Below are 19,681 nucleotides of genomic sequence, written 5' to 3' on the forward strand. Positions count from 1 at the left end.
CATCCATCCACCCATTTTACGCTGCTTATCTAGGGTTGGGTCGCGGGGACAGCAGTCTAAGCAGGGATGCCCAGACCTCCCTGTTACCAGCCACCTCCTCCAGCTCCTCCAGGGGAATACCAAGGTGTTTTCAGGCCAGCTGAGAGACATAATCTCTCCAGCATGTCCTGGATCTGCCCCGGGGCCTCCTCCTGGTCGGTCATGCCTCCCTAGGGAGCCGCCCAGGTAGATCCTAGATAGATGCCTGAACCACCTCAACTGGCTCCATTCAATGTGGAAATGCAGCGATTCTACTTTGAGTCCCTCCCGAATGTCCGAGCTCCTCACCCAATCTCTAAGGCTGAGCCACATTACCCTGGCCGGACTGGGGAGACTATGGCCGCACCCTGGAGCCAGGGCTGGGGCGAGAGCTCGAGGGCCTCCACCAATGTTCATTTTGGCAAGAATTTTTATTTTGTTTTTGTCTTAGTCACTTACTGAAAATTGTAGTTGGATTAAAGTCACATTTTAGTCTTTTGTTTTTGTTTCAGTTTAGTTCAAATTTAGTCAGTGGAACTTTAATATATTAATTTTAGTCTAATTTTAGGCAATTTTTTAGTCATAGATTAATGATGCTGAAATGGAAATGTTGAAGGATATTTAACTCCCTTCAGAAGCAAGCATGCCTTATACATAAGCATACCCTGTGATGCTTAGTTATCTAGGCTGTGAATGTGTTACTGACTTACCATACTTCTTTCATATATAAAAATCAATGCCTAAAGGTTATTAGAAAAAGTGCAATACAATCATATTTTCTTCATCTAAACACCTATCAAACACCCATTTAACCATGTGCAAAATCTGTCTTCACAATTTACAATAACCCTTCTTCAAAAACATAAAGTACATAATACAGTAAAATTGCTTAAAAGACAAAAAAGGGACATTATCTGGCATTTAGGACTAAGTATTAATCTTATGTGTCTTTCTGTCTGTGTACTAGATACAGTTTACTTATCTGTGTGCGTGTGCGTGTATCCCTGAACACTAAGAACAGTTTGTATTTATTTATTTATTTTTTTTATCAAAAACACAGTTTATTCACAATTAATATATAACACATCAATTTAACTAAATATAACATTAAGGTAATTTTAGCATGTGGCCACAAGTCCTAAACTATATCATCCAATCAAAACAATACAACAATTCCATACCTCAGCTGAGTGACACAGAGTAACTGCAGAAAATATCCGATTACAGATGAAGATTCATACAGCACTATGTGGGAGCTCTGAATACAGAGTGACTCCCCTTGCTACTCTGGAGCTCTTCCTTAAGTACTCCAAACCAAGTGACAAACTGTACCAAAGGTTGTGATTGATTATTTTAGGGACTGTTTTGATCTTGTGTGTGTCCTGGAGAACTGCGGTAAACAAACTGCACTTTTTACACCTTTCTAAAGCTGGCTGGGGCTGGTCACCACACTCATTGCCAGTCACAGCACCTTTCACATCTACAGCATTCGGAGTTGCTGAGAGGTCCAGGTGTTTAGCCTGCTAGGTATCTGAAGGGGGTCTGCGAGGCATCGTTGACTGTCGTGTCGCCTTGTAAGCAGTTCTGATAGCGATCGCTCGCTGGTTCACCAGAGCCGATAGCACACCGGTTTGCCTCAGATCTGGGGGTTTTGTCGGCCTACTGTTTAAGTGAGAAGGATGTGCTGAGCTCTAAGGTTTAAACATGTCTAACCCACTGGGTTTGCTGCCGTGCTGTTCTTTGCAAATTCCCGTTGACCAGATGTGTTTTTGTTAGCAGGATAAATGTACCTCTTGTCCTGGTAAGCAGGGTGGCCTGCAATAAACAAAATGCACAAAGTAGTGCTTTCGGGGCTGGTGTTTTGCATCTCTGTGGGCTGTCTACACTCCAGTTTAAGCATGCTTACTAAGTGCCAAAAATAATATATTCAGCTCATTAGTCCACTTCCGCCTTCCACGCTTTGTTCTGCCAGCGATGAAACGTGTGATGAGTATGGCAGCACTTCGGATGTTTCGGAAGGTCACTGCTAGGCAGGTCTGCCCCTGAAGCACTCTAAGTGCTTTTGGGCAAAAAAAAAATGCAATGATGCTCTGGGTGGAAAACAGCTTGTTAATAGTACTGGAGGCTGAGGTGTGTAAGTGCAGAGTGACTAAGCAGAAAGGATGCAGTGTTACAGTTTACAGTGAACCTGGTTCCTTCACCAGTATCCCATTGGGTGAGCTGTATGCTGTGTGGGTTGGGGTCGAATCAAACTATTGCCTGTTGAATGCCAGTTCTGACCCTCAGGGGTGCAGTGAGGCAGATCCCACAATCCTTTCCCTCTGCCATGCCCTCGGTCAGAAGCCTCTTGGCAAGATCAGACCTCCTTTCTGCATCTGCCCTCAGTGGAGACTCCGATTTGTGCTGCACTGGTCAGTTTTCTCATATTTAATGGTAGCACTTCGGTTGTCATATCATAATCGTCATACTGACTGTTGCTTACTAGCTGTTTTGTTCGAAGTAGTGTATTTGTTTCCACTAGTGTTTGTCGTGCAGAAGCACTTCTGTTTCGCAGTCTGCCAGTGAGGATGGGCAGAGCTGCCCACAGCAGTGAGTGATTCATCCTCATTGGCTGATTATGACATCACAGTGTTGCCCACATTAAAGGGTGCTGTATAGAGTGTAAGGCAGGTCTTTCAGGAGGCAAAATACCTATTCTGCTGAGTTTACTCTGTTTCATTGGATATGAAACCCTCTGCAAGTTAGGTGGGCTGATATTATCAGATAAACTGTGTCAGTAGGACAAAGGGCTTCTTGGTTGTGTAGAAGGGCTATACTGTTAGACTGCCAAAGTCCTCCTGCTTCAGAAGGTTATTTTCACAAACTTTTCGCAAACCTTTTTTTTTAATGCACATCTAGGCCGTGTGGATGACCTGCTTGTCTTATCCCGTCTTTCACAGAAGAGTCGTGATGAACATTCAGGGCTGGTTTCTCTAAGAACTCAAAATCTGAAACATGAAGCATTTAATGCTTCAGTACTCTGGTACTTTGTCACTTGCCTAGCAACTGGCATAGCAACATCTTCCTCAAAAAGGCGCAGAGGCTTGGCTGCACATTTCTGTGGGGTTGGGGGGGTGGGGGGTGGTGGTGGCTGTGTTCTTCTATGGAACATGCACTGGTGTGTCATTATATTATATTATATTGATTTAGAATAACTGAATTGGACTTTCTGGCACACTTAATGCTTGAGGTAAATCTGAGATCTATGTAATAAAAAGGAGGGGTATTGATTCAGCTTCCCAACTTCCTTTTTCTGCACTTCTTACATGCCATTTAATGTTGATGCAGAGATGACACTTCTACCTGGTGATGCTTCTGGGATGTTTCACCAGAGCAATTCAGAATAGGCACCCTAGTAACGGAAACCACATATGTATCCTTTCCTGCTCCCCAGGGTGCTGCTTGCTTTTAAAAATGGATTCTAAGAATGTCAGGATAGATAAAGTAATGACAGCACTGAGTCAGCATCTCCGCTTTGTCTAATTACTTCCCACCTGGAAAGCGCCCAGCTACCGCGGTGTTCCCCGGTATTACCGCTGTACAGGAGCCTTTTCTGCACCTCTGAGCATGCAGTGTCTACAAAAGAGAACCGCCTCGCCAGACCCCTGTCAGCAGAGCTGGACCTGCACTATTAGCAGGCGGCACACTCCTCGCACTCCTCACACTCCTCACACTCCTCGCTGCTGTATAATCGCTGTATTGGGTGCATGCCAGATGAAGCCGTCTTCAATGAAACGCCGCTGTTATCTGGGAGGATAGTCTGCCTGACTTCGGGTTTTAGCGTTTGGTGAATCTCTGTGCCGTGTTTGTATAAAGTATCAGGGACAAATACACACACAAACCCTTTCCGGTCTGTGAATGTGATGTGGGTCTGGACAACTAAAAGAGGATCCTGAAATAGGCCCTTCTGGTCCAAAAAGCCAGGGAATGTGTTAAGGACCAGCCGAGCTGATAATTCGTTCACAGCAGTGAGAGCTTGGGTAGAGAGAGGTGGGAACTCTCAGGGTGCGTGTGTGTTTGTTTGTGTGTATGTATGAGAGTGAGTACTGTGATCTCTGACTGGTTTTTGAAATTGTTGCTGCCTAGCAGTGATTGGGGCAGTAAGTGGGTGTTCACTTAATCTCAGGCTAGTCCCTAGTGAACAGGCTTCCTCTTGCTCACGGAAATATAAATAACCTTTGCACTTAGTGTGCAAATTGTGAAGGAAGCCACGGCCCACGAACAGAATATCGCTCTTAATTGGGGGTGGGTTATGATCCGGCCTTGGCTATGAGTGGAAGGCATAGTTAGGGAACAGTCAGTGACTAGGTGCAAGGAAAGCTGCAAGATGAATAACAACTGCAAACCATAGGCAGGTTATTTAAGTCTGTATTAACAATTAAATGACTTGAATCTTTTGAATTTGCTGTCTTAGGGCAGAGAGGCAGTGCATGTGTGCCTTTTCATGCGTCTGTGTGGCATGTGATTTTGACAAAGTTGCGTATCCCGCTTTCTTGGCGACGAGGCTCTGAGTCATCGTGTTCTTCGTGCAGTTGTTGCGGACCGTGGCCCACGCCTCTCACTCAGGCCCGTCCTTGAGTTCTGAGACCTGTTACTGGAGGAGTGAGTCATTTCACAGGAGATCGCGCTGTAGTCCAGTACTGCCTGCTGTGTAGGATTCTCTATCAGCTTGGGGAAATAAATGCGTACGCTACTCTAGTTGGATTCCAGGCCCCTACTAAAACTGAAATGAAGATCAGTGGTCTGGTTTCCGTTAAAGTATCTATCGGTTTTTCAGGCTGCGTGTGATGAAGGATGGGTTGGTTGTTCAGGCCCCTGCAATGGCTGCTGGGAGTTTACCTCATCCCTTCTATCTCAAGGTGCTTTATTGCAGTCGCCTTCATCTATCGCCATAACGACAAGCTTCAGCACTGGGATTCCTTAAGTGTTCAGGTAGCAGTCAAATCCTTTACTATTGCTGCATACACAACATGCCAATTCCCAAATAAAACGCACAAAATACCAAGCACTTTTTTGACCATAGAAATAGACTCAGCGGCTTATTGCGTAGGTTGCTTACTGCCCTCTATTTGAGAAAGTTAATTATGGATCTATAAAAATAAGATGATGTAATATATTGTTACATGTTTTTCTACTGCAAGATAAAAAAATGATGTTTTGTTTTGCTGAGAAGTTTCTTAGTGTTATCTGCTTTTTACCCAGGGTGACTATGACTAAATGAGAAGCAAACATTGGTGTACAATAGCTCCTCTGTGTTGCTCTCTAATTGGCTGAGACCATGAGACCAGCCTGTTTTTAGAGAGCTAGTTACTCATTGGCTGGTTTGTTTGAGCAGTGCAAAGATATTGTCAACTAATATTTATCTACTGTATTTAAAAGCCAAAAATGAAAGGAAAAAAAACAGGAGTGGTTAAGTTGCTTATGTGGCCGGCCCATGTTATGCCCATTCTTTGCTGAATCGCCTGTCTTTTGAGAATTAGAGATTGGTTCAGCTAGGCCAGCACTAAATAGGACACGACTGTTTAGCTTTTGAAATACCAAACACCTTCTGACTTACAGTGCAGATTAAAGCAGGCAAGATGGTGTGCAAGTACATTTTGCTCATTTGGTTAAAAGGAGCAAAATATTCCAAGCTCCTGTGCTCAGCACCGTCTAAACTATTTTAATATCCCATTTTTAATCCTGGGATAATTAATCTCAGCAAGGCCTGGCCGGGCTAGACTGTGAGATGAGACCCGTGATCGCAGTGATGAGTCACACGCCCACGCTGCGTCACCATGGCAGCGGAGCGGGCAGCCGCAATGGCCCCCGCAATCGGAGAAGGAATGAATGTGCACAGCGGGCAGGGTATGAGTCGCCCACACGCTTCCGCGAGGATGGGTGGGGCCACCTTTTCCGCTCAGGGTTCGGAGCGAACGATGAACTTAGTGGGAGGCGTCTGTGGGCTTGATGGACTTTGGTAGAAAGGAAGCCATAGCCTTTTGTTTGTTGTACCACCAGAATGGCTGCTTGTACGAGGACAAGCTGCTTGTACAGCCTCACGAGACTGTACATCACTACTGCTAGTAACACTGTAACTGGAACGAGAACCCGCAGATTGAGACAACCCTATACCTGGAGTTGGTGCAGCAACTTCTCTAGGCTTATCTCCTGCCGTAAACACAGTGATTTTTTTTTGTGTGCGCTAAAATGTGAGAAAACCCTTAAGGGGAATTTAGTGCACCATGATTTTGAAAACTGTAGTTTAACTGCAGACTGTCAAATGGGGCAGAGGGGACGATAAAATTGGCATCCAATGTTAAATTTTTATGCTTCGGTGCAAACTGTACGGGATGTAAATGGCTAGCAAGCTTTTACTGTAGCGATAATCTTGTAAAGTAGATACTGCAGTGTTCTTAATGATATAATTTGTCATTTTGTGAAGACACGGTTTACATACAGACATATCTATGGATATAGGTATTATGCTGTTGATTAATATTATTTTTTCATCTAATTTATGTAAAACCACAGTTAAGTGTACTGCTTAAAGTGTCATGATGGCTTACACACTCCAGTGCATTTGATGTTAATCTTTATTGCTAAATCTCAGAATGATAAACCTTTCAGTTGTAAAGGTCTCCGTTAGTTCAGAACTTCAGGTCTGCATGTGTTTTATGTTCACATTGAGCCCAAGTGTCTGACTTATCAGCAGGAAAAGGTTTTTCCTTCAGGCAGTACTGGTCCTAGTGGGCCTCTGTGGTAGCTTTTGTTTCTTAATTGGATTAATTGGATAGAAATTAATTGAGCTGATTGTTTGTTGATGAAATGATGCTAGCCGCAGGACTTTTTGGAAATGGTGATGAGTTAGGAGATGCACGTAAGCTGAATATATATCAATTTACATGAATGATATTGACACCAATACATACAGTAAACTGGTTAAATTTGCAGATGACACCAAGGTGGGTGGTGTAGCAGATACTGATCTAGCGACACAGAGGCTACAACGGGATCTTGATTTAATTAACGATACCTGGCAAATGAAATTTAACATAGATAAATGGTAGGTAATACATGCAAGGAGCAGAAATATAAAGTACAGATATTTTATGGGTTCAGCTGAAATAAAGGTGGCTGATTATGAGAAAGACCTCGGTGTGTATGATGATGCTTCCATGTCCCACTCTTGCCAGTGTAGGGAATAAAAAAGGCCAAAAGGATGTTGGGTTACATCTCTAGGTGTGTGGAGTTTAAGTCAAGGGAGGTGATGCTACGATTATATAATTCCTTGGTAAAACCCCATCTAGAATATTGTGTGCAGGTTTGGTCACCATACCTTAAGAAGGACATTGCTGCTTTGGAAAGGGTGCAACATAGGGCTACGAGAATTGATTCCTGGTCTTAGAGGAATGTCTTATGAGGAGAGGTTAGATCCAGGTATACAAGATTCTAACAGGTCTGGATGCTGTTCAGCCAAATGGCTATTTCAATATTAGTTTAAGTACTAGAACTCGTGGCCATAAGTGGAAATTAGCGAGAGAACATTTTAAAATGAATTTGAGGAAGCACTTCTTTACACAGTGTGTAGTTAGAATATGGAATAGTCTTCCTGCTAGTGTAGCGCAAGCTAAAAACCTGGATTTCTTTAAATCAGAGCTATATAAGATTTTAACAACTCTGAGCTATTAGTTAAGTTCTCCCCAAACGAGCTTGATTGGTCGAATGGCTTCCTCTCATTTGTAAATTTTCTGTTTCTTATTATGTATGCAAATCTCAAAGTGCTTCAAAATAAGATTGGACTGGTTAGTATTTTCAAAACCAGGGTTAAACCTGAACTCAAACCTTGGTTAAATTCTATGGGAAAACCCACATAAATGGTGATGCAGCAGTAGAGGGAAAGCCTGCCTTAGAGCACTGTGAGAGGATGACTCAGAGGCTGCGTGAGCTGTTAACACCTTCAGGGCTCAGGAGAGTCTGTGTAGAGCCCCTCCTTCAGAGGATGCAGGCTTTCTGATCTGCGCCGCTGTGCTGTGGGGGCTCAGAGCCAGACGGGCCAAATGTGATACCCAACTCATGGCCCTGTTCCATGTTGTGTCATCACACAACTGTGGCAGTTAGTGGGTGAGAAGTGTGTGTCGTGCTGTGGTGTATGTTTGCTCCTCTGAAATACTCTCCTTCTCTGAGTCAGCCGATTGCAGGAGCCTTATAAAAAGACCCATTCAGTAATTGGGAACAAGTACGTACAGGCTTCCACTCAACTGAAATGTATGAATCTTCTGGCTTGAACATGAAATGTTTGAGAAAGGCTTGTGGAACCTTTCTCAATACGAAACCCTGCTTGCATCTTCAGTCTCCTGAAATATACAGCCACCTTTGCTGCTGGGAACAGAGCAGAGTACTTGAGCAGAGTACTTGAGGGTATGTACTAGTTATTTGGAGATCACCCTTTAGCAGGATACTTCACCTGACTTCCTAGCTGTCTAAATGTTAAAGAATGCAGTTATAGAAAATGGGCCCCATTCACCATTATCATTGTAAGTTTTTTTTCCTTCTAGTCAAAGATCCTAAAAGGTTGTCAGTCTGTCAGATTCACGACGTGTCCACAGAATTGTTTGCAAATGTGTTCTTACAATGATGAATCCCATTGTCCTGACAAATTAAAAGCACATTCCAGTTCTTCCTAATTAGCATAGGTAAACACCTCGTCAGTCTCCATAAAAGGACGTGAGACTGCAGTGTTGTGTGCACATAGAAATCACACACAGAATTTAAGAAGAAAAGCTGAGGGAGATGTCGTGAATGTCCAAATCTAAAGACTGTGGAGCACCAAACATAAAGAAAGTCTCCAAACATAGGAAAAACTGCAATAGATCTGAAGTGTAGGTACTGCTGTAGGACGTGAACGGCAAACAATGATTAAAGTTTTCATTATTAAAATTATAATAAAAAAAAAAGATATTTTAAATCTTGCAGAGCAAAGCTTTTCAGTATAGATGATGACTGAGCTGATGTGTGTCCTTGTGTGTGTGGCAGGTTTGGGATGGTGCGGGTAGTGGGCGGTGCCTGTTCACCAGCTCCGCCCATAGTGGGGCTGTGCGTGATGCCAGTTGGATGCCCTGCGGAAGACGCTTCCTGACTGGCTCCTTTGACAACTCGGCCATCGTGACAGATGTGGAGACAGGTGAGCTTTGATGCCGCAGCTGTCATATTTTGATGTTTGATTTATTTATTTTCAATTATTTGTTTTCAATTATATTAATATAATGAAAATAATAGTTGTCTTATACTTAACTATATTCTAAAAAATACTATAAAGATACTCAGTAGTTGTTTCACAAAGTATAATGTTGAAAAAGGGCTGAAGGGCACTTGGATGTTTCCTGTTTGAAACTCTTATGCCACACCAGGTTACTTTTGCATATTGGCCCTGCACATTACTGTCCCCCTTTGACTGTTTGGGTTGTTGAGCGGCTCTCACCTGTCCTCGGACTTTATGGAAGGTGTGTTTACGTGCTTTGAGTGTGCGCCGGTCACGCCTCTGCGGCCCGTGGGAAGCATGGCGGCTTGCCCTTATGGAGCCCTCTGGGGTTTAGGTCAGACAGCCACAGAGTTTTGGAAAGGTGGAGGCAGCAGTAGGAAATTCACAAGCCGATGATTGGCTAGGGAGCGGGGGGCCACCCACACACACACACAGTAGGCAGCAGCACTCGCAACTGGGAAGGCAATCCCTGAATGAGTGATACACACAGCCAGTAAAAGCAGCGGGTTGCCATGTCCGTGGGCTCCTCTTGCTTCCTTTGGTCTTGCGTAATGTAGTCAGGATGTTCACCGCTTGCCGGGCTCCCTTCTGCTACCATGTGCATCAGGGGGTCAGCTTCTCTCCATCTCCGCCTGACATGCAGACAGCTGTCAGCATGTGACCAGGGTGTATTTGCTTTGCTAGGTTCTTAACAGTTGGGTGGTTCTGGTGCTTAGAGAAACCTGCCCTCCCCAACCCAATCAGTGCCCCTGCCACACCAGCAGCTGCTTAATTAAATCTCGGTGTGGAGCGCTGCCCCCCCGCTCCGCCTTTCCTCTGGCAAACATGGGCGTGGCCTCGGCACGGCAGAACACCGCCCCCATCCATTTCCTTTTTTGTTTCGTGGTGTCGAAGCAGTGGAGTGCGAGGTAGAGTGCACTCCTCCTGGGGAGCCACAGTCGATATGAGCATTTGCTCTGCCTGCGCGGTGATAAGTGTGTAATCAGTGCCACGACACATAGGGGACCTCAGGAGCTGAGCAGCCCTGGACGCTCTGCGCATCGGCCTCTCTGCCTCCCAATGCAGGTCCTCTGCTTGGGATGGGAGGCCGTGCTCTGAGTCCCACTGCGTGCGCAGAGCCTGCGAAGCTTGGTCTGCCAAAGCTGGAGACTGGTGCTGCATGGCCGGTAGTGTTTGGAATATAACCTTTATCATCTTGAGTCAAATGCAGTACCTGTAGCACTGTAGTACTGCTGTTCTGACTGTAGCAGGCGGCCAAGTGCACCAGCTTTAGACTAACTACAGAGCAAGCTAATGTGCCATAATGCTGTAGTGCTTATTGACAGCTTCTCTCTTTTCATATCTGGTTTGTGTTTTTGTCCCACATGTGCAGCGTAAAACAGAGATGCACAAAAAAAGTTAAATGAGCCGAGTGTGATTCCCTCAAAAACAAGTGTTTTGGGTGTTTTGCTAACGTGCCGTAACGCTAAAGAGCTGTAAAGGCTGCTTTCAGCTGTGCCGCTACGACTAACAAAAGGCCAAACAACATCCTCTACAGAATGTCACTGTCACACCACCTGATGAGTCTTTCTGCTTTTTTCCCCCAGTTTGAAAGGTTTAATATGTCGTTGGTTGCCAAACAGGACTTAACAGCTTTTTAGGGACATGTTTTCATCTAAATGTTCGTGTTTGTAATTATCTAGTAATTATTGGACAAAAAACAATTAAAATGTTTCCATCAGCACAGTAATTGACAATATAAATGAAGCTGAAACTTTCCAGTGTACACCTGCCAGAGTTGGCGTAGGATCCTGATAACATCCTGACTGCCATGTAGATATTGTGTCGTAATTGTCATGACACTGACAGTAATTTTTTTCTTGGTTGTATCTTGATAGGAATTTGCAACTGTGCTGTAAGACACTGTAGCTGAACCGCATCTCGCTGTAAGACACCGTAGCTGAAACACGTCTTGCCCCACAGCACAGTGTTTCCTGTGTAATTAGGCAGAAATAAACATGTTCTCCGTGATGTTGCTTTCATTACATTCTGCCCAGTGTTTCTTTGTGCCTTTTCTTGTGGATCAGGAGAAAGAGTGGAGCCAGCAGCAAAAAGCACTGTGCTCCTTATCTCTTTCCCCTTAGCTAAGCTAATTAAGTTTCTTAATTAAAAAGTGAAGAGGGTTATTAATTATGCAAGGGGGCTGATTCTTCATCTTCTCCCAAAACATTAGCTGAGGATCTAGGTGACAGATTGCCACCCCGCCCCGTGCCACGACGCAAAAAACAATTTGCATTATGCTGAAACACATTTATGCACAACCAATTTGAGAGCTGTCTGGTCTTACCTTATTATCAGATGGGGGTCAGGCCCAAGCCAGTTTAATTCTGCTGATAATCCGACACCTTTGACAAACGGCGGGTGCTGTTACATTCTGTCATGGGCAGAGCGATCATCCTCTTTCACTGCAGAATTGCCCATGGTTCCCTCTGGCTTTTTAACTAGTGATTGACCACCCCACTGCCTTCAGTAAGTAGCAACCCATATTAATACTGGAGTACCACTGTCTGCCAACCTGTAATCTCAACTGAGCATATGAAAGGAGCTGCTCAGAATGTGTTTTAGAGTATGTTTTATAATACATTGTTTCCTTGCATATCGCCATGTCTAATTCAGCATTGTAGAGCATTAGCAAAATGAATTGCGTTCCAAATTGTCATTTGTGTTTGCAACTGTTAAGAATTCGCAATTTTTTCAGCTCAGATTGGGGGGGGGGCATTTCATTGTGCAAGGAATGTTTTGACATACTGTACATTTGGCTGAAAGTACAAATTCATTTTGTCTGCAGTGAGGACAGGTGGATAAACTACGATAGCTGTTTGTTTTTGTGCTTGCTGCTCTCTTGGGGAAAACAGCACAGCTCATCAGCTCTCCTGCTACTTGGAGAGGGGGTGTTCAGTTTCTGCAATTAAGCAACACCCAAAACACTTGTTTTTGAGGGAATTACTATCGGCTCATTTCATTTTTTTTTGTTCCTCTTACACATGCGAGATAAAAACACAACCCTGATATGATGAGAGAGAAGGGGTTGAATGGGAAAGCTTTGCTGATGTTGCTCCAGCTGATATGACGTTCTGCTGGCTTTTCTGTTACCGTGAGCCTTGGCCTGAGGTTTGGTGCAGTGCCTCTGTGCCTGGAGATCATCCATCACAGCTGCCTGCTCAGAAACCCAAATACCACCATCCATAAATTAGCCGCACAAATGGGCAAAGGCCTACGGCTCTTCGGCCATCTTTGAATATGCCAGCATTCAGGAGTGACTGGCTTCTCTCAGCATGAATCGCTCTTTTAAATGAGGACAGTGTCAGCCATCAGGCCTGGAGGGGCGGGGTTTACTCTAAGTGGATGGAGCCCACTTGCCCTCAGAGGCCGTTTACTGGAGCCTGATTATTTTCTTAATTTGTGTAGATTTTACAAGGGCACAATGAAAGTGTCGAAATGAAAAGTGGCCCAAAGAGGCATGTTGTTAAATTACAGGACAATCGATACTGTAATAACGGATAACGGATACAGAGTTAATGTGGGCCGCTGCCCTCGAGACTCGTCGCTTTTGCTGTCCCCTTTAGTCAAGATGTTAAACATATTTGTAAATCCGTTGCTCTCCAGAACACGTTATGATGTGGAGGGACAAACATATAAAAATGTAATGAATTATCATTTCATGCTGAGAAATACCACATTTTTCAGTGTAAAGTGCGCGTGTATGTATATATATATATATATATATATATATATATATATATATATATATATATATATATATATATATATATATATATATATATATGTGTGTGTGTGTGTGTGTGTGTGTGTGTGTGTGTGTGTGTGTGTGTATGTATATATATATATATATATATATATATATATGTATATACACTCACCTAAAGGATTATTAGGAACACCTGTTCAATTTCTCATTAATTCAATTATCTAATCAACCAATCACATGGCAGTTGCTTCAATGCATTTAGGGGTGTGGTCCTGGTCAAGACAATTTCCTGAACTCCAAATTGAATGTCAGGATGGGAAAGAAAGGTGATTTAAGCAATTTTGAGCGTGGCATGGTTGTTGGTGCCAGACGGGCCGGTCTGAGTATTTCACAATCTGCTCAGTTACTGGGATTTTCACGCACAACCATTTCTAGGGTTTACAAAGAATGGTGTGCAAAGGGAAAAACATCCAGTATGCGGCAGTCCTGTGGGCAAAAATGCCTTGTTGATGCTAGAGGTCAGGGGAGAATGGGCTGACTGATTCAAGCTGATAGAAGAGCAACTTTGACTGAAATAACCACTCGTTACAACCGAGGTATGCAGCAAAGCATTTGTGAAGCCACAACACGCACAACCTTGAGGCGGATGGGCTACAACAGCAGAAGACCCCACCGGGTACCACTCATCTCCACTACAAATAGGAAAAAGAGGCTACAATTTGCACGAGCTCACCAAAATTGGACAGTTGAAGACTGGAAAAATGTTGCCTGGTCTGATGAGTCTCGATTTCTGTTGAGACATTCAAATGGTAGAGTCAGAATTTGGCGTAAACAGAATGAGAACATGGATCCATCATGCCTTGTTACCACTGTGCAGGCTGGTGGTGATGGTGTAATGGTGTGGGGGATGTTTTCTTGGCACACTTTAGGCCCCTTAGTGCCAATTGGGCATCGTTTAAATGCCACGGCCTACCTGAGCATTGTTTCTGACCATGTCCATCCCTTTATGACCACCATGTACCCATCCTCTGATGGCTACTTCCAGCAGGATAATGCACCATGTCACAAAGCTCGAATCATTTCAAATTGGTTTCTTGAACATGAAAATGAGTTCACTGTACTACAATGGCCCCCACAGTCACCAGATCTCAACTCAATAGAGCATCTTTGGGATGTGGTGGAACGGGAGCTTCGTGCCCTGGATGTGCATCCCACAAATCTCCATCAACTGCAAGATGCTATCCTATCAATATGGGCCAACATTTCTAAAGAATGCTTTCAGCACCTTGTTGAATCAATGCCACGTAGAATTAAGGCAGTTCTGAAGGCGAAAGGTGGTCAAACACCGTATTAGTATGGTGTTCCTAAAAATCCTTTAGGTGAGTGTATATATGTGTGTGTATTAGGGCTGGGCAAAACGATTATTTTCCTAATCGATGAATCTAGCGATTAATTTTTCGATGCATCGATGAATCTAACGATTAATTTTTTCAATCCGATTCGATTTCGATTTGATTCGATTATCGATTATTTCCCCATTGTTTGACTTGTATAGCAATTTCACATTTACTAATTTATGTATATCAATGAAAAACACAAATTTCTTAATTTGAAGACCTTTTAATGAACAAAATTGCAAAATAAAGTTGTAGTAGTCGTACCATCTTATATTAGAGATAGCATTTAACAAGAAATAAAATGTGCAAACATATATAAAATTAAGGAAAAGTTAACAAAACATTTAAAATGAATCACTTCCTTTTCGGTTAAAATAGCCCCATACTGTAGAACTGCGTGATCGGGTGGAGTGGTTTGGGTCGACCGCGACTGCCTCACTCATGTTGCCGCTACTCGCTGCCGCCATGTCTGTTTTGAAAATGACGACGCATCGACGCAGATTTTTTTACGTCGACGTATTTTACGCGTCGACGTAATCGATTACGTCGACGCGTTGTCCCAACCCTAGTGTGTGTATATATATATATATATGTATGTGTATATATATATATGTATGTGTATATGTGTGTGTATATATATATATGTATATATGTATGTGTGTGTATATATATATATATGTATGTGTGTGTATATATATATATATATATATATATGTGTATATGTGTGTGTGTGTGTGTGTGTGTGTGTATATATATATATGGTCAGAAAAATGAAGTTTTTAGCTTTTTAAACACTTAAATTCATACCCCCATGCGATCTCATTCTAGGGCTAAATCGCTTGCCGGCGCTCTGCTACAGCTCATGCATAAACTAACACTTATCGCACGTCTACAATGTCTGAAATTTTCTACTACCCTTGGGTGTTGATGTGGGCCCTAAAAAATTTGGAACATAACTGGATTGGTCTGGATGTTGGGGCCCAATATGAAATGCTTCCATGAGGTCCTATAGAATGCCCCTGCCACTGAAAACTGTAGGTAGCAATTTCTGACAGCATAAAACTGTTTAAAAATTGCTGCCCTTATTTAAAGTAGTTACTTTGATTGCATAAATCCTTAGGATATTTTGGCGAAGTAGCAAAAACCGACAGACATAACTGAAGATTTCTGCTACAGCAGCAAATTCTTGCAAGGCAGCAAAAAATAGCAGAACTGGCAGAGATTAATGGAATGACATTACATCTTTTGTTATCCTGTGGAAAACAAAAGATCGATCTGAGGGCCAGATTTAATAATCAATAATACAGATGTTGCAGGCCAGTACTTTGAGACCTCTTGTAAGATTTCTTCTTTCTAGGGAGTTTATCCTTGCCACTGTCACCTCTGGCTTGCTCACTGGGGGCTTTGGGCAGGGATAATGTAAAGCGCTTTGAGACAATGTAATGTGAAAATGCACTATACAAATAAAATTGAATTGAAATAGTGGTGAAGGAGCCGATTAAACCTCTCGTCCTTCACTATGAAAAATGGCTGATTGTCCAGTGTAACTGCATCCTTTATTTCAGCTGTTGTGTCTTTAGCACTGGCGCGCTAACTTTAAATAGTGATAAACTTTAAATATCTGTTCAGCTTGACATATCGGACTGATACTAGTATCTTGATTCTTAACGAATATCAAACTTGAACATCAATTGTTAGCAATATGTTAACTGACATATCCATCTCTGCATATTGTTTCATCCTCATAAAGAAATTGTGCAATGCATAACAATAATAATAATAACAACATATTGCTCAAGAATCGTGAGAGAAAATACAATTCATATTTTACCCAGAATTGTGCAGCCTGGTTACCTGTGAGTTTTGTGACTAGCTGTGTTGTATACAGCCATGATGAACGTGCTGTAGCCTGCCAGTTTTATCATGAACTGTGCACTCAGTCTTACTTTTCATGGCAGGTTTCTCAATGGTTTTGTTTTTACTCGCTTTTTTTACTCTTTAGTACCAGCGACAGTCATCATCACAGAATAAGCCGTCTGTCTGAGAGGCCGCGTTCCCACATCTTTATTACCGCTGGTGAGGCTCCTCCTGTGGTAATAGGAGGACACAAGGAGTGCAGTGTGTCTGTGTGCCAAAGCATGGGGTAAAACTGTCAATTTTTCCCAGAATTACAGGGCGCCGGGCTGTAAATACAGCTGTCAGTCTGCATGTCACTGCAGTCTGGTTTTCAAATGACTGTCACAATATAATTGCGTGGCAGGATCTGGCATCAGTAAGCCTAGATTTGAGAGGAGTAATGCGGTTTGGCCCAGTAATTCCCAAGAAGGCTGTGCCACTGATATGAGGTATTCCCCCATTCCTGGAAAGATTCTCTTGTCCTCATAGTCGTACACAGGTAGTCAAGCAGGCGTTTTAGGGTGCAACTTTAGTAATAAACCATGGTTGAATCTGTCATTTATGGTTGTCCATGGTGATGTGGAGATGGATGGATGGATTTGTGGTTATCAGGAACTTGGTAACCATAGCAACACTAAGTTTCAGTAAATACCTTTATTCATCATTGGATGATTGAAGACTACAATGATAGCCTTGAGTGCGGTTTGTCGGGTGTATCCCTGCATCGTACCCTGTGCTGCCTCACTGTGACTATCCTGGATGGCTTAATGCTGAACTTCAGTTTTCAGTTTCAAAAGTGTTTCTTTGTATATGAAAGCATGAATAGTCGCTTGTTAATTACTTTGAGATGCCTGTTGAGTTTTTAAGCCAGTTGGGAAATTGTCGGCAGTGAGAAACTCACATATGAAGCCTTCCTTGGTAGCAGAATTCACTTGCTTTTGTGAGCAATAAACCACATTGCTGTCTCCCTGATTTTGCAGCTGTTATTTTCCTGGCAGGTCAGCACTTAAATAGAAAGCATCTGTCAAAACAATGTTTTTTTTTTTTTTTTAAATTAATTAAATCTTGGTGCGGTGCACATTATTCTTCTGTTCACATAGTGTGTGATGAATTCCTGTCCCCATGATATACAGCCACGTGGGGATTCAGCAGGTGATTCTCTGCTAATTACCCATGTGATAGATTGTGTTTCCCATTATCTGTACGAATGTGCCAACTGTGTGTCCCCAGGCCAGGTGGTGGTTAAAGTGGGGAACCAGTTTAAAGTGACCTGTTTGACTGTGCAGCCCAGTGACCCCAATATTTTCCTGTGTGGAGGCTTCAGCCCAGAAGTCAAGGCTTGGGACATCAGGACCTGCAAGGTCAGTCGCTCCATTTGCCATCATGTTTCTGTTTCTGGTTATTGTTTGACTTGGAGTACCTCTGTCTTGCTGCTAGGGGGCGTGGAGGTTTAGTTATGCCTCACAGCACACACTGGGAATCACCACTCTTCTGACCTTGATGTGATTATGGTGGAGGTGACCACCTTGCATTTGATTGCAGGGTATAGTCTGATTGTATACCTTGCATTTGACAAATAAAACCCTTGAATCCTCCGTCAATAACTTTTGACCTTAAAATTGTGATTTTAAGCAGAGCATAAGTACCAACTTAGAAACAAAATAGTTTAGTCAGATGCTTAATAATTAAAAATATCCTGCTTTTGACCATTTGAATACGGATTTAATTTACTCTAGCAGGAGGTGTAAAAAGTGTAAAAAGGAGGGATTGAGAGAGACTGAGCATCAGTGTGTTCTGTCACTCCAGGTGGTTAGAAGCTACCAGGCTGGGATCCAGCAGACTCTGGACATCTTGTTCCTGCCAGGGGGAAAAGAGTTTGTGACAAGCAGCGACTCCGTCAGCCGGGACTCAGCCGATCGCACTCTCATCGCGTGGGATTTCCAGACCACCGCCAAGGTCTCCAATCAGATCTTCCATGTAAGCAGGTGGCACGGTTTCATATGCTGATTGTCGTAGAGCTGAAGCCCGTCACCCTTCATTGTCATTATGTTCTCACTAAACTAAGGGCTCATATTTGACTGTGAAGTACAGTGTGGGTCAACAGCATTAACAGGAAATGGGTGTTGTCCTTGTCTTAATGCAGTTTATGGTGGAAACCCTTTTCCTTCTGTTGTCCCCTAATGCATCTAGGAGCGCTACACCTGCCCCAGTATGGCTCTTCACCCCCAGGGAGATGAGTTTGTAGCGCAGACCAATGGCAACTACATGGCACTGTTTTCGGCTCGAAGGCCATACAGAATGAACAAGAGGAAGCGCTATGAAGGACACAGGGTGGGTCTTGTGCAGGGCCATGCCGGGCCGTTTGTTAAAACCGGTGCTCGTCAAATGTGAAATTTGAAAAAGCTCTTTTGCAACAGTGTTCCATATCAATCAAAGCTGGCATTAAGGGGGTGCTTTAGATTATTTCTGACTGCTGTGTTTTATGCATATGCTGAATAATGCAACCTGGAAAGGAATTGAAAACCCCAAAATCCTCTGATTTCTCTTAAATACTGACCTTCTATACAAAACATACAGTATTATGACGTTTATTTAAATATAAATTTCTTACTTGATTACATTGAACTTGTACAGTAAACGTTATCTTCCAATGTCCTGCAGCTAACTTCTCCCTGTCCTAGGTGGAGGGCTATGCTGTGGGCTGTGAGTTCTCAGCTGATGGGACGGTGCTGCTGTCAGGCAGCTCCAGTGGGTCACTCCACTTCTATGACCAGCAGAGCTCCCGGCAGCTGCGGCTCCTACATGCGCACCAGCAGGCCTGTGTGTGCGCCAGCATGCACCCTGTCCTGCCCGCCGTCATGGCCTCCTGTGACTGGGGCGGGGAGCTCTGTATCTGGCACTGACGGGCGTGGTGGGGGTGGGGCTGGGGGGGATACACAAGACCTGCTGGGCCGCAGAACCAGGTACCTTCTTGCACAATTACCATAATGACCATGGACACTTAGATGTATGTACATGCCATTAACTCAAAGCACGTTTCAGAAACCAGCTTCGCTTCACACGTTCCCCCCCTGGCAACTCCCAAGACGGCCTTGCACCACTCTGGGTATCTGAAAGTCAGCCAGCCAGCCTCGCCATTCCTTCCATGGGGCCGGCTGCCGACATTCTGGGGAATATGGCCCTCCCAGTAAGTGAGAGAGAACACGCCCCCCGTGTCAAAACCATTCTTGTTTATAATGATGTGCATTGAAGGCTAAGAAGCCATAGATTCCTGGGGCAAACCTCCTACCCTCAGATTTGTTGAGGTTAGTTAGCTCTAATGGTGATTGTCCATTGTTTGTA

At 43.5% G+C, this 19,681-nt stretch overlaps 2 protein-coding genes across 4 annotated transcripts in view; one reads left to right on the top strand and one right to left on the bottom strand.

The window, feature by feature from the left end:
- The window catches only part of wars1 (tryptophanyl-tRNA synthetase 1), a 111,754-nt gene that overhangs the window by 21,282 nt on the left and 70,791 nt on the right, over nt 1–19,681 (bottom strand). The gene's annotated exons all lie outside the window — the stretch shown is intronic.
- The window catches only part of wdr25 (WD repeat domain 25), a 33,019-nt gene that overhangs the window by 10,863 nt on the left and 2,475 nt on the right, over nt 1–19,681 (top strand). For 2 of the 3 annotated variants that reach the window (XM_023828398.2, XM_023828400.2), the window contains exons 3-8: nt 9,073–9,220; nt 17,570–17,700; nt 18,146–18,316; nt 18,530–18,670; nt 19,021–19,302; nt 19,382–19,526. In XM_023828398.2, the coding sequence (XP_023684166.2) occupies nt 9,073–9,220; nt 17,570–17,700; nt 18,146–18,316; nt 18,530–18,670; nt 19,021–19,242 (813 nt within the window). In that variant the 3' untranslated portion in view covers nt 19,243–19,302; nt 19,382–19,526. The remainder of the gene's footprint in view (nt 1–9,072; nt 9,221–17,569; nt 17,701–18,145; nt 18,317–18,529; nt 18,671–19,020; nt 19,303–19,381; nt 19,527–19,681) is intronic. The other variant, XM_072699301.1, reaches the window with a different exon arrangement.

The sequence above is a fragment of the Paramormyrops kingsleyae genome, chromosome 14 (assembly GCF_048594095.1).
Source record: "Paramormyrops kingsleyae isolate MSU_618 chromosome 14, PKINGS_0.4, whole genome shotgun sequence".
NCBI lineage: Eukaryota > Metazoa > Chordata > Actinopteri > Osteoglossiformes > Mormyridae > Paramormyrops > Paramormyrops kingsleyae.